The 13,945-nt window shown below is 42.4% G+C and overlaps 2 protein-coding genes and 1 pseudogene across 4 annotated transcripts; 2 read left to right on the top strand and 1 right to left on the bottom strand.

Moving 5' to 3' along the window:
* The first annotated feature begins 6 nt into the window (after positions 1-6).
* LOC124020977 lies at positions 7-5,836 on the top strand (annotated as a pseudogene). Its single transcript, XR_006836173.1, has 8 exons — positions 7-555; positions 990-1,304; positions 1,437-1,733; positions 1,868-1,990; positions 2,196-2,350; positions 2,598-2,681; positions 3,162-3,304; positions 4,957-5,836. The product of XR_006836173.1 is annotated as a transmembrane protein 180-like (transcript).
* Positions 5,410-8,044, bottom strand: LOC124020980 (immunoglobulin superfamily member 6-like). Of its 2 annotated transcripts, XM_046336293.1 has the most exons (6): positions 7,700-8,043; positions 7,206-7,547; positions 6,941-7,032; positions 6,734-6,784; positions 6,281-6,391; positions 5,410-6,039 (listed from the first exon to the last, which is right to left on the bottom strand). In XM_046336293.1, exons 2-6 carry the CDS (start codon positions 7,540-7,542, stop codon positions 5,989-5,991), a joined length of 642 nt encoding a protein of 213 aa, XP_046192249.1. In that variant the 5' UTR covers positions 7,543-7,547; positions 7,700-8,043; the 3' UTR covers positions 5,410-5,988. The 2 variants fall into 2 exon arrangements, with proteins under 2 accessions (XP_046192249.1, XP_046192248.1); XM_046336292.1 differs by having other exon boundaries at positions 7,206-8,044.
* A 117-nt stretch (positions 8,045-8,161) lies between these two features.
* LOC124020982 (ER lumen protein-retaining receptor 2-like) lies at positions 8,162-13,890 on the top strand. The gene is made up of 5 exons (XM_046336294.1): positions 8,162-8,411; positions 9,793-9,893; positions 10,359-10,517; positions 10,659-10,911; positions 12,604-13,890. The coding sequence occupies exons 1-5, from the start codon at positions 8,321-8,323 to the stop codon at positions 12,636-12,638; spliced, it is 639 nt and encodes a 212-aa protein (XP_046192250.1). The 5' UTR covers positions 8,162-8,320; the 3' UTR covers positions 12,639-13,890.
* Positions 13,891-13,945: the final 55 nt, after the last annotated feature.

Raw genomic sequence — 13,945 nt, 5'->3', positions numbered from 1 at the left:
ATGGATTATTGCCCCGCCTATTTCCGCATTTACAGAAACGGGTTTGATAGCTGCAAGCGAGGAGAGGAGCATAATGTTATTATTTTATATTAACACATAGTTGTGATTGTGTATTCATCAGTGAGGTTATCTTAATTAGTATTTGCAAAGTCTGTTTGCTGACCAAGCTGAAATAGTAGAAATTCTGCGCTCGACTGCAGCACTTTTGCCATGGAATATGAATAGCTATGAACTCCGTTTCTATAAACTCACCTTTCACTCAAGTGACACTCGACTCATTTTGCAAGTCTGTGGTAATTAGATCAAAGTGAGTAGCCTGGGGAAATGAAACCACCACCAGGCATGACCGTGGAGAAACCAGCCGCAGGTGTTCGCACCTTCGGCGGCCTGAACATCCTAGGGCACCTGGCGAGTCTGGGGGCTCACCCCGCCGCCGTGGCTTACTCCATGACCACCCTGGGAGCAGGCATGATGAACAGCATATTCAGCTTCTACTATGTCAAGCTGTTCCTCAACAAGTACAAGATATCAGAAGGAGCTTTCCATCAGTCACAAGTGAGTACTGTACTACAGTAACAGATACTGTACACGTTATGAGAGGCAGGTAGCCCAGTGGTTAGAGTGTTGGGCCAGTAACCGAACCACATTATTATTTGTTAAACAGCAACTGTAGCCTTCGGGCCATATGACTATGGTGCACTTGTGTAATAATAGGCCAACATTGTGCACTGCCCAGTAATAGTATGTCAATTAAAAATGGGAATAACTGGCTTGATAGTCAATGCTCAATGGTAGTGAGGAATGTATGTACAATGGTATTATTGGTCATGCAGCTTTCTCACACTTCATTAAGTGGAAGGAACAACACATGACAGCATATACAGTCCTTTGACATGTGTAATTTGGGCAATTGTGCAATATTTGCAACTTTGAGATACACATTTCTATGCTAACAATACAATAATTATGTCATCCCTTCATCCTGACAGGTGGTGTACATGGTGTGGAATGCAGTGAACGACCCTCTGTTCGGCTACCTGCAGGATAACTCCCGCGTACCGTGCTGCTCTCAACGTCGTCTCTCCATCCTGTATGGTGCTCCCTTCTACGCAATCGCCTTTCTGCTCGCCTGGTTTCCATGGCGAGAGTACGCCCCCGGCGACTGGATGAGCGGCGTCCACCTGATGGTGGCGTTGTGTGCGTTCGACGGGATGCTGACGTTTGTGTTGCTGGCGCAGTGCGCCCTCTTTGCAGAGATTTCAGGCCACCACCAGAGCAGGCTGAGACTCATCAAATACAACCAGGTAGGAAAGGGAGGTGTTTTGTGTAGTGTTTTTTTACATGTTTCATTTTAGCCTGTATATGGTATTTATTTTGTTGTCTGAAGTCAGTAAAGTGTTCTCACGTTAGTCTCCTCTTCCCCCTCCTCTCCCCAGGTGGCATCACTTATAGGTTCTTCCAGTGTTCTATTCTGCGGCCTCCTCTCCCAGAACATGGATGACTTCCCATCCTTCCAGTGCTTCACTGTCCTGGTGGCCGTTCTGGCTTGTGGCTGCATGATCTACACAGGCCTACACAGCGAGAGCCGCTTTGACACCAAAGGGTCAGCACCGAGGTCAAACTACCAAGGTTCTGGCCAATCAACTCTTTCCTTCTCCTTGGTGATCTCTATGACCTTGCAGATCCTGACCAATAGGGACTTCCAGCTCTTTGTGCTCATGAACTTTTTTCAGGTCAGAGAAAAAGACTTGGGTACAGCCACTGAATGGGGGCACAGAATGTGGTTTGTTCTGTTAATGGGGACATGTGAGTGTGTACCACAGCTGACCATTACATTTATATTTCCTATCCTTTGCACTTTTTCCAGGTCTTCATGGTGGCATTCTGTAATAACTTCACTATGATCTTCGCCGAGCATCTGATACCCCCCAATGTGCTTCCGTCACTGGCCAAGAGCTTCATGTATGGAGCAGGCTTCATCTGTCCTCAGGTAACATACCACAGCTCAAAACACTTTGTACTGAGTGGAGGGAGTCACTGACCTCACTCAGCATCACCAATGTATTACATTGAGTGCGTTGCCAAGTGCTGAACCACACACTAGACCACCTATTTTATAGCATTGCCTCATTGATTTATTCCAAGTGTTACATACTGTATGTTATTGTCATCTCTCTGTGGTGCGTCTCTCTCAGTTGGTTGTGCTGAGCAGTCAGAGCCTGCTCCACAGCCTAGGCTACTACAAGATCATCCTGCTCACCTTCTACGTGGAGGCTGGCATGGCTGCCGTCATGCTGGTGCTGGGGCCACATCACTACTACATCCTGGCATTCTTCCTGACCGCTAACATGTAAGAAGTTATGTTATGGTATTGTCATTGTAATGTTATTATATCATCTATTTATATGTTATTGTAGCCACTGGCATTAATGACAGTACATTTCCACATATATCAATGTCAGTTATGTAATTCAGTAACATGATTTGCTCCATGAGTTGGATATACAACAGTGCCATTTTACAACTGTTTGCTTTATCATACAAACACTATTTAATTGTAAAATAAATAAATCTATATTCTCTTTGTCGCCATTAAGGGTCCTTGTCCAGGCAGCCTTCAGTCTGTTTAACCTGCCTCTGGCTGACATTATCGACTCAGACCTTCAGAGACACAAGCGCAGGTAAACCCAGGTCTGCTGTGTGACAGCACAGTTATTATAGTGCCACATCAGCACACAGTGACCTCCACCCGCCCAGCCATCCATTACAGATAGACAGAAATAGAACACTACTCTCTCAGGTGTGTTCTGTAGGCTAACACTGAGCTTCATTGGCAGTGCTACAGTACCTAACAGCCTCCCTTGGAAGGGCACCTACCTAACATTACAAAAGTAACAGAGGCTGTATGTTCTTACAAAAAGGTTACAATCAATGTGCATCTCTGTAAGTCACGTACAGTACACGGACAGGAATGTAAACACAGTGACGGAGATAAACACTAGCAAGGGTAGAGCTAAAAGCGCTTTGAGCCCTTGATGGAAAATATAAATCCAGTCATTCCAATCCATGATTATTATTGTCATTGTTATATCCTTATGACATCAAAGTAAGTGGATCAAGTTTTAAAGCCTTGTTGTGTCCTTTCCCTCTGTCCTCTACAGCTCCCCCCTCTCCTCCATGGTGTTTGGGACCAATGCTCTGTTCACTAAACCAGCCCAGTCTCTGGCTCCTATGCTGGTGGTCTCCTCCTAAACCAGTTTGGCTATGAGAACCTGAAGGACGCTGGGAGGGATGCAAACCCCAGGTAAGGGCTGCTGGGAGGGATGCAAACCCCAGGTAAGGGCTGCTGGGAGGGATGCAAACCCCAGGTAAGGGCTGCTGGGAGGGATGCAAACCCCAGGTAAGGGCTGCTGGGAGGATGCAAACCCCAGGTAAGGGCTGCTGGGAGGGATGCAAACCCCAGGTAAGGGCTGCTGGGAGGGATGCAAACCCCAGGTAAGGGCTGCTGGGAGGGATGCAAACCCCAGGTAAGGGCTGCTGGGAGGGATGCAAACCCCAGGTAAGGGCTGCTGGGAGGGATGCAAACCCCAGGTAAGGGCTGCTGGGAGGATGCAAACCCCAGGTAAGGGCTGCTGGGAGGGATGCAAACCCCAGGTAAGGGCTGCTGGGATGGATGCAAACCCCAGGTAAGGGCTGCTGGGAGGGATGCAAACCCCAGGTAAGGGCTGCTGGAGGGATGCAAACCCCAGGTAAGGGCTGCTGGGATGGATGCAAACCCCAGGTAAGGGCTGCTGGGAGGGATGCAAACCCCAGGTAAGGACTGCTGGGAGGGATGCAAACCCCTGGTAAGGGCTGCTGGGAGGGATGCAAACCCCAGGTAAGGGCTGCTGGGATGGATGCAAACCCCTGGTAAGGGCTGCTGGGAGGGATGCAAACCCCAGGTAAGGGCTGCTGGGAGGGATGCAAACCCCAGGTAAGGGCTGCTGGGAGGGATGCAAACCCCAGGTAAGGGCTGCTGGGAGGGATGCAAACCCCAGGTAAGGGCTGCTGGGAGGGATGCAAACCCCAGGTAAGGGCTGCTGGGAGGGATGCAAACCCCAGGTAAGGGCTGCTGGGAGGAATGCAAACCCCTGGTAAGGGCTGCTGGGAGAGATGCAAACCCCAGGTAAGGGCTGCTGGGAGGGATGCAAACCCCAGGTAAGGGCTGCGTCTCAATAGTCTTAAATGTCCACTTATTATCTCCTTTTTGCTAATTGTATTATTGTGGTGAGTACTGAACAGGTGAAAGTGAATTCCCTGTAGTCATCCATTTTGCTTGTATCTGATCTGTCTTCAGATAAGTGAGGCGAGGAAGGCACTTTAGACTATCAAGGACGACCATTTAAGATCCTTTTCTGTGTTTTGCATTATTAGCTTGAATCCATGTTTGCTCTGCCAGCATGCAAATTAACTTTAGCCTGACCAAACCAGTCTTACTGTTACGGCCTGGTGTATTTTGGAGCTGTAGGAGTGGGAATGATCTAGGATTGGTTCACTGCCAGCGAGTCACCGGCTGAATTAAAGCAGCATTTGATTCATTTCAGGTGCCGATATCACACATTGTTATCCATAAATGTAATGTTTGACAACTTGCTGTGGTTAAAGCTTGAACTCCTAATGTTACGCTTACTGAGATGACTGCTTACACCGCCTAGTGGTGAAATAGCTGCATTGACATGTTACATTAATTGTGTCAGTGAACCCATGGAAAGCAACTGCATTTATTCTACGACATGGTAGTTAATTAAACGTTACTTTAATGTATCTCTATCATAGCATTATTAGATGTAATTTTTATGAATTGTCTTGATACACAGACACACTGGTTGAATACATGACTACACATTTCCAGTAGCTCCTCTATATCTTGTAACAGGTCCTGTACTGTCTGAATAATGTCCTACTCCTCCCCTGCAGTGACTTGGAGGCCCTCCACACCACCATGTTCTACCTGGTGTGTGTGGTGCCCATGTGTATCGCCGCCCTGCAAGTCTTCGCCTGGAAGCCCTTCTCAATACGCAACAGTCACACCGTGGACACCATGTATATCGACGGCTGAGTCACTCAATTTATGCTGTTTATGAGTCACTGTCTATGCTGTCTTTTAAGACTTGATAGGTTGCTGCAGCACTCCTAAAGGGAACATGGGGGTGTAATGGCCGGAGGGTACTGCAGAAGAAAACACTCCATCTGTATGTGTTTGTTATGTTTGTCGGTGAACTTGTCTGGTGGTGATGAAGGGAATGGTACTGACCTTAACTCTGGTAGCAGGAGCACAGTGCCTGAGTCTGCTATTACTCTATGCAATAATATTATGTTAGTTACTGTGGAAACTGTATGACTTAACCAAGTTTGAGGGATATTGTAGCATCAGATTACTTTCACATAGTTTATTAGTTTTCAGACTTTGTTCTCCAAACAAATTGAATGTAAAAACAGATATTTTCTTTGACATTGTGTATACTACATACTGTTATCATGGGACCTGAACCATTGTGATATTGTGCCTTTGTCTAAATAGTTAATACCAAACAAATATGCTATTACTTTTCATTCAAATGATTTGCATTCATTTGTTGTGGAATGTTTCCTACGTGTCCTTTTACACTGATCCCATTTAAAAACAATACGCCTTCATTCAAATAACTTGCACGTGTTATTTACGTTGACTTTTCAAAATGAAACATGGACAAAACCAATTGGATATTCAAATAGGTGAACTTCAGATTCAGTAGAGGGACTTCTGTTTTTCTTTCTAATTAATTTGAAGTTTATCAATAAATCGAGATTGTTTTTGTCTGGTTACTCTCTTTGGTTAAGCTAAGGGTCAGTTTTAGATTTCGGTTAGTCGTTTTGCAGGTCAGCAGTGTCCTTCGTTTATAGTCTCCCGCCTGAAGATCAGTCTGTGTAGGGAAGTAGCTGTCATTAATGATTCTCCTTTTTGTTGAGTCACTGGTTTTGGTAAATGTCCTCTGGATGGTTGGAGTGGGGGCTTTCAACCTGCAAGACGATTCAGTTGAGTTTATCAGCTGTAGAGTCAACATGGTGTAGATTAGATGTGTTGATAAGAGAAGAGTTTGCTTAAGACAAAGGTGTGATTATTTAGTCAATTGAAAACAGGTTGTTATAACTGAGTCATAACATAAACATAACATCAAATCGAAGCACTTTCCTAGCCTCTCATACTTATTAGGAAAGCCAATAAGCCATATTAGGAAAATGCAATGTGACCATCTCGTACCTTGTTTTGAGCAGGGCCACTGTGGTTGGGGTTTTTCTTGTTACTTCGTAAGTTCCTCTTACCGTACAGCTCTTGCACAACAGCACCAAACTGTACTCGAACTTTATTCTTCTGTAAGAGAATGAACAGCAAACAAATTGGTTACATCACAGTGGCAAATAACAACTAAAAAGTGTTGTATTTCCTTGTCTTTCTGCAATGTAAAGATACATTAGTCTCAACATTGTGAGACTGAGGATTTTACTAGGAATTTACGGAAGAGGAATACCCCTTCTTACAAAACAATGATAGCAAGGGCTTGGAAATAGAGCTGTTCCTTGTTTAAGACATTGGGCTTTCCACAACATGGTGAAACTAAATATTGAGAACACATTGCACATTGTGGTGGTATCAAGTATTCTTTAAGACATAATGAACAACTTCAGTGAGGCAGTACAAAAGAGAAGACTGCACCTGGATGTCACTCTTCTGTGTGCCTCTGCAAACGGCAATGTCTTTCCCAGTCTAGTGTAGAATGAGCAGGTTAGAATCCAATGTAGACTAGATGATTATGATGGTTGCATGATTGGTCAATATATTTTGTGCTCTGTTACATCTCAAACAACAACCAATTCATAATGATCATTATATGCATGTATCTAGAGTAATACAATAGCTTACCTTCTTACGAATGATCAGAATCAGTATTGCCAGACTGTACAAGGCTAACAGGACAAACAGCAAAACTTGCCAGGCCATCTGCACGCCCCTCTCTGAAAGCACACAGGAGAACTGGCACTTGGTTTTCATATGGTTGTAAAGGCAAAACTTGAGTAGAACTGAAAAGTCCCCCTTGCTACCCCAAACACTCTTACCCATAGAGATACATTAAATGATGAGTAATCATTTCAAATGACACATGTTCTATTTCATTCTATGCTCTTACCTCTCACCACCAGCGTGGTGCCCTGCCCTATCTCCTGTGCCCCGCTGCATACCACGTCTCTAAACAAGGCAGCACAGTGGTACACCCCGCTGTCATTGGCCTGGAGTGAGTTGATATTTAGGCTGTTTTTCTCCAGGCTGTATTTGTGTTGCTGGGTTATCAGATCGACCGAGTGATGAGCGTCCTGCTTGAAGACGAACCAGAGGAAATCAATGTTCCTATTGGTATCATATACGATGTTACAGGGGAGAGAGGCTGACTGACCCCCTATCCGCCAAATGATATCGTCTGGCTGGTGTAACGATAACCCTGGAAGGCAGTTTTCCTTGTTCTCCATGATGACTGGAGTAAAACGAGATACAGGTATAATCATAAAGTTGTACTCTCAATCGTTATAAGTGAACCTAATATGGAATCAAACCGTTTTAATCTGATATTTAATCACATTTAATTTAGCTGATATGATACATTTAATTTAGCTGATGTGTCCTTACCGGCTGTCGAGATTAATTAGCGCGATAGAGGAGAACACTGACAAATCCGTTCTGATGAAAACATAATGTTGACACAATATGTGTGTGTGCGCGCTGTGATCTCATGACTAAGTGTGCAATAGACAGAACAGGAAGATGGATGTTTTCACTTCTCTCAGTTTTCCATCCTGTTTACCAAGTATCTCATCATTATGTGTTTGGTGTTGTAATCCCAAACAAATTATCTCACAGTTGTCAGTCAAAACTGTCTTCTCGTAGTAATGTTGCAGCATCAGCGATATGTGAGAATCAATCTGTTCGCTGTTCAAATTCAAGGCCCTGGCATGACAGTCACATTGCGTTTATTCAACTAGAAATTCTTACCAATGGATGCTGGTGGGCGTGTTTAGCACAGGTGTCACTCAAATCGCCGTATCCAATCCGAACCCAATTTGCTTTGTAAATTTACGTTTTCTTACGCCCCCTTCCACGTCGACTTGCCCTATCGCCATATTTCAACTCGTTGCATCAAAAAAGGGATAGCGAAGCCAGTTAAATAAGTTAGAAAGCTAATTTAAACCAGGAAAAAGTTAATAGGAGACTTTAAGTCATTTTCACCGGTGTCAAAAGAAGGCATCAGCAATGAACATCTTCAGGTTAACGGGAGACCTCTCTCACTTGGCAGCTATCATCATTCTCCTGCTCAAAATATGGAAAACCAGGTCGTGTGCTGGTGAGTATATTAGCCACTAAAATGTATATTTCTTCAAATAACTTATTGACTATGTCCTGTCTACTCATGTATTTAGTTACCCGTCTGCCCACATTCCAACCCATCTAGTTAGCTGTAGTTTAGATCCCTGTAGACAGCTAGCTAACATGGATAGTATATATATATTTAGCTGGTAGCTACAGAACAAACAAGCAACGAATGGCATTTTAAGTGTGTGTGTGTGTGTGGTGTGGTGTGGTGTGGTGTGTGTGTGTGTGTTATATATAATATATATATATATATATATCTATCTATATATATATCTATATATATATATCATGAAACATGCAGAAACATGTTGTGTGCACTGGAGTGTTCGCTAGCTAGTGAGCTTGAATTGGTTGAACGTTAGCTACTTCACCACAGTAGCATGTCAACTTGCTGTCTATTCTAGCGCGGCAACTTGGATTACTCTGATTTTAAAGTTAACTACTAGCTAAATGGATTATTGTTTAATCAAAGCCTTCATTGAATATCTGGAATATATGCAAAACATGTTAGCTACGGTATCTAATTAGCTAGCTATGTGTAACAGCCAAAATAGTCGACGATTAAAAGAAAATCGATTGCTCATAAAGTGATGCAGGTTTGGACACTGTACCTTGCTTTCAGATGAGGTATTTATGAATAACTTCTGTTTAAACATCCTGTTTAGTGTCACCTTGTTTTCTGCAACAGTCTGGCATGCGAGTTCACTCAATGTAGCCCGGCGTTTGATTGTTAGATCTGGACTCTGACGTGGCATTCTTGAAAGTCTCACGAAATTAAATTAGGTGGCAAGGAATCAATGCATTCTCACTCAAAAGTAGTCGCCACTTATACATTTATGTGTCAAATTAGCTGAACACATCCTATATTCTAAACACTCGCACACGTTTCTCTCATCAACCTTGTTTGCATCGGATTAATTTGCCTTTGAGGCATTAGGATCTGCTGTTTTTTTCTAATACCAGTCACTGTAATATATAGAATAGATAAGATGTCTTGTGCACATTACGATGAGGCCTACATGGAGATGCATTAGTTGCAGAGTGATCACCCTGGTCTTGAGATGCTGCTGCATTTCTTGATGTAGTTTCAGCAATCAGATAGTTAATTTATCCTCTAGTCAGACATGGGTTTGTCTCACTCACATTTCCAACTGCTGTTAAGATACTATCACACTTGCAGCTCTGACTGGGCAGGGGCTTGCAAAGGAAGACTATTTCAGAAGTTGTGGAGGACTTGCCATTCTTCCAGAACATGTTCTTTCTTGAAGTGATGCAAAACTAGAAGAATAATTTCTTATTTCATTCCCAGGTATTATCAGTCCTACTATTGTTAAACTGGTTGTCCCATCCAGGTATCTCTGGGAAGAGCCAGATCCTGTTTGCTTTGGTCTTCACTACTCGTTACCTGGACCTCCTCACCTCCTTCATTTCCCTCTACAACACCACCATGAAGGTAAGAGGATGGCTGAGCCTTCCTTTCCTTCTCTCATAGTATAGTATTGATTAAGTGTTATGAGTTGGGCCAGGTAGAATCCCTTAGTTGTCTGCATAAGCAATTGACAATGTCCTCACCAAATCTCTCTGGGGGTTCAGATAAGTTCTATCTGTAGATTTATTCTGGCCCTAGTCCTTATGAGAGACTGTCTAGACTGCACTACTATTTTCTTCTCAGCACCATTTTATTTGACCTTTATCTAACTAGGCAAGTCAGTTAAAAACAAATTCTTATTTTCAATGATGGCCTAGGAACAGTGGGTTAACTGCCTGTTCAGGGGCAGAACAACAGATTTGTACCTTGTCAGCTCGGGGATTTGAACTTGCAACTTTTCGGTTACTAGTCCAACGCTCTAACCACTAGGCTACCCTGCCCCCCTTAACATGGGATACATTCATTTTCTCCCTATACTCTTCTCTGCAGGTGATCTACATTGGTTGTGCCTACGCCACTGTCTACCTGATCTACATGAAGTTCAAGGCCACCTATGATGGGAACCATGACAGCTTCCGAATGGAATTCCTGGTGGTTCCTGTAGGAGGCCTCGCCTGCCTGGTCAACCATGACTTCTCTTTCCTAGAGGTTAGAGACATTTACATTACATATGAAGGAGAAGCCCCTAGTTGATGTCTACTTAACCTATTCCTCATGGTCAGTTGTGAGAGAGCTGGCAGATGAGATTAATGGCTAATATACGGTGTTCTGTGTTTGTCTTTCTATCAGATCCTGTGGACATTCTCCATCTACCTGGAGTCGGTGGCCATCCTGCCCCAGCTCTTCATGATCAGTAAGACGGGCGAGGCGGAGACAATCACCACCCACTACCTGTTTTTCCTGGGTCTCTACCGGGCCCTGTACCTCTTCAACTGGATCTGGCGCTTTTACTTCGAGGGTTTCTTCGACATGATCGCCATTGTGGCCGGCATGGTGCAGACTATCCTCTACTGCGACTTCTTCTACCTTTATGTCACCAAAGGTGAGTCTCCACTTAAATGTCCACCTCTGATTTATGTTCTGCCATCTGTGTATTCGCTGTTTGACCATCTGGTATTTTATGTATGCGTAAGTAAGCTTTGTTGGACTTTTATTTTATTTATTTTTTATTAACCTTTATTTAACCAGGAAGGGCTCATTGAGATTAAAATCTCTTTTTCAAGAGCGCCCTGGCCAAGATAGGCAGCACCAAGTCATTACAAAAAAATTACAGACAGACAACATGAAAAACTACAAGTAATCTAGTAAAAACCATTGAATTCACAAGAGTATAAAACAGCAAATTAAAAACATTGACAGGTCAGGGAATCAGCCTCAATCCTTCATCAGTGATTTAAAAACACCAATCGGGACAAGTTCTTCCAGTTTAAAAGTATTTTGTTAGGTGTTCCAAGACGATGGTGCAGAGTACATAAAAGCTCTTTTACCAAATTCAGTTCGGACGTTTGGAACAGTTAGCAGGATAAAGTCCAGCGAACAACGAGAGTACCCACCATATTCCTGAACAATAAAAATGCACAAATAAAAAGGTAGTAAACCCAAAATGGCTTTGTAAATAAAAGTCTACCAGTGACTGAGCCTACGAGTGACTAGAGAAGGCCAGCCAATCCTGGTACACAAAGTGCAGTGGTGCGTAAGGGTTTTGCAGTTTGAATCTCAAAGTGCCATGGTAAAGAGTGTCAATTGATCTCAAACACTGAGCGGAAGCATTCATATATAAAATATCCCCATAGTCTAGTAAAGACATAAATGTAGCTGAAACCAGCCTCCTTCTGGCTTCAAAAGAAAAATAGGCCTTATTCCTAAAATAAAATCCCAATTTCAGCTTGAATTGTTTTGTAAGTTGTTGAATATGCAATTTTAAAAGAGGCTGTCATCAATTCAAATTCCAAGATATTTATGAGGTTACAACCTCAATCTCCTTGCCCTGACAGGTAGTAATAGGTGAAAGGTTCAGAGGTCTATTTCTTGCATTAGAGAACACGCATTAGTTTAGTTTTGTCAGTATTGAGGATAAGCTTTAATTGACACAAGGTATGTTGAACAGTATAAAAAGCAGTTTGCATGTTCTGGAAAGCTTTTGTAAGAGACGAGGCACAACAGTAAATAACAGTATCATCAGCATAAAAATGAAGTTGTGCATTTTGGACATTTGTCTAAATCATTTATATAAATAGTGATTAAGAGAGGAGCAAGTACAGAGACTTGGGGCACACCATTCAAGACAGACAATTTGACATAAGCCCGTCAAATTGAGTGCACTGAGTTCCATTAGACAGATGGTTAGCAAACCATGCAACTGCATGCTCTGAAAGACCTACACTCGACAGTCTCTGCCTTAGTATAGCATGATCAACTGTATCAAAAGCCTTAGAGATCAATAAAAAGTGAGACTGAGTGCTGTTTTTTGTCTATGGCTTCAGTGATATCATTTAAAATGGCTGCTGTAATTGTGCTATGCTTCTTCCTGAAGCCTGATTGGTACATTGATAAAATAGAGTTAGTAAATAATTGATGTTTGAGTTTGTAGGACTACATCATATCCTAAATGAGTTATAATCTATCTAGATACACTTTGAATGTTGTAGTACACAGGAGTCCGCACACTGCAAGGGAAATATATATATTTTTTTTAAGTCATTGACCCTCTGACATGTATCTCAATAATCCTTAGTGCTGAAAGGAAAGAAGCTGAGCCTGCCAGCATGAGAGGTTCAGACGGAGACCCCGTGTCTCCCAGCAGACTCAGGTTGCGTGGAGATGACATCACGGAACCCCGCCGAGCAAGATGCCTGAGAGACGGAGTGACTCAAGGGGGAAAACACTAGTCTTCTTCATGAATAACTTTGAACTGGTAAACCACAAACGGCTCAAACTGAGTGAGAGGTCATCCCTGGTCTTCACGCAGTCATCAGATATCTATTTTTAGCATATTGCCTTACCTTTTCTCATTGCTGTTCAAAATAGAAAGAAAACATGCTTTTTTCGACATGTGAGGTGTGCTCTTTGATGGCTCAATATGCATTGTATTGATTAGGGTTGACTCAATGCAAAGTACCTTGCCAAACTTCAAAATGAAATACAAAAATGTAGCCTTTATGATTAAGATGGAAACGATGTGTCAAGGAGTATTATGTAATGATGATTTTATGTCTTGCTATTTTTTCATACATTGTTTTTACATGACTGTACCCCCTTGGCCAATTTATTATTCACATCTACTTTTACTTATGTTTTGTAGGTGCTCTTTCATTTGGATATCCCAGTTTGCACTCCTCTCTTCAAAAAGTTATCCTGCAAAGCCCACTTCTGGGTTCTTGTTTATATAACCCTTTGCCCAATATATATTTTTTCCAGTTGCCCTTTTTGACATTTTTGGTAAAATTCAATGCAGTTGTCAAATTTGAAAGCATAAATTCTTCATCTTGGTGTCCTCCATTTATGTACATACTTGCCTTTCTAAGATGAAGTTCCCATCTTAACATGATACATATCACCTTTCACATCCCCAACCAAAAGAAGAGTTTATTGCATGACTTAGGCTCAGCTTGTTCAACATTGGATGATTAAGTAATTTAGGGGTTCGTATCAGAAAATGTGCTTCCCGACAGGGCTATTTGGTTTGTTTTCAATGCAGTCATAGACTAAGGTTAATTTGATTGAATACTGTAATCACCTTACATGGTCAGTTTGTTTAGCTGTTTAAATAAAGATGCAGACATTTGTCAGAGGTAAAAGATCCATTGAAATATACATGATATTCTAGAACAGTGTTCAGGAGGAATGTGTGTGAGATATGGTGTTTGGTATAGATGCATTTGAGTTGTGTTGATATTTGACCTGTTTTCCCAGCTAAGTAAACCCCCAGTCTTCATTTGTCATTCCTATAGCTTATTTTGTTTTAAGTTGCATGATCACTGTGATACAACCTCGCCTCCAATAAACTTTTTATGAAAAAGCACAATTTTACCTTGTTAATGTGAAGAAACACCACCTATGTAGACAGCTAGAAAAGG

The sequence above is a fragment of the Oncorhynchus gorbuscha genome, unplaced genomic scaffold, assembly GCF_021184085.1.
Source record: "Oncorhynchus gorbuscha isolate QuinsamMale2020 ecotype Even-year unplaced genomic scaffold, OgorEven_v1.0 Un_scaffold_1010, whole genome shotgun sequence".
Taxonomy (NCBI): Eukaryota; Metazoa; Chordata; class Actinopteri; order Salmoniformes; family Salmonidae; genus Oncorhynchus; species Oncorhynchus gorbuscha.
This window is presented reverse-complemented; position numbering and strand designations above follow the sequence as displayed.

What these genes read in the sequence shown, in the direction of transcription:
- LOC124020980 (XM_046336292.1), bottom strand. Translation starts at nt 7,578, where the DNA reads ATGATTATACCTGTATCTCGTTTTACTCCAGTCATCATGGAGAACAAG. An exon ending in CACCACGCTGGTGGTGAGAG is followed by an intron (nt 7,033 to 7,205) that starts GTAAGAGCATAG and finishes GTGTGCTTTCAG; the next exon opens with AGAGGGGCGTGCAGATGGCC. An exon ending in CACAGAAGAGTGACATCCAG is followed by an intron (nt 6,392 to 6,733) that starts GTGCAGTCTTCT and finishes ATTCTCTTACAG; the next exon opens with AAGAATAAAGTTCGAGTACA.
- LOC124020982 (XM_046336294.1), top strand. Translation starts at nt 8,321, where the DNA reads ATGAACATCTTCAGGTTAACGGGAGACCTCTCTCACTTGGCAGCTATC. An exon ending in ATGACTTCTCTTTCCTAGAG is followed by an intron (nt 10,518 to 10,658) that starts GTTAGAGACATT and finishes TCTTTCTATCAG; the next exon opens with ATCCTGTGGACATTCTCCAT. An exon ending in CTACCTTTATGTCACCAAAG is followed by an intron (nt 10,912 to 12,603) that starts GTGAGTCTCCAC and finishes AATAATCCTTAG; the next exon opens with TGCTGAAAGGAAAGAAGCTG.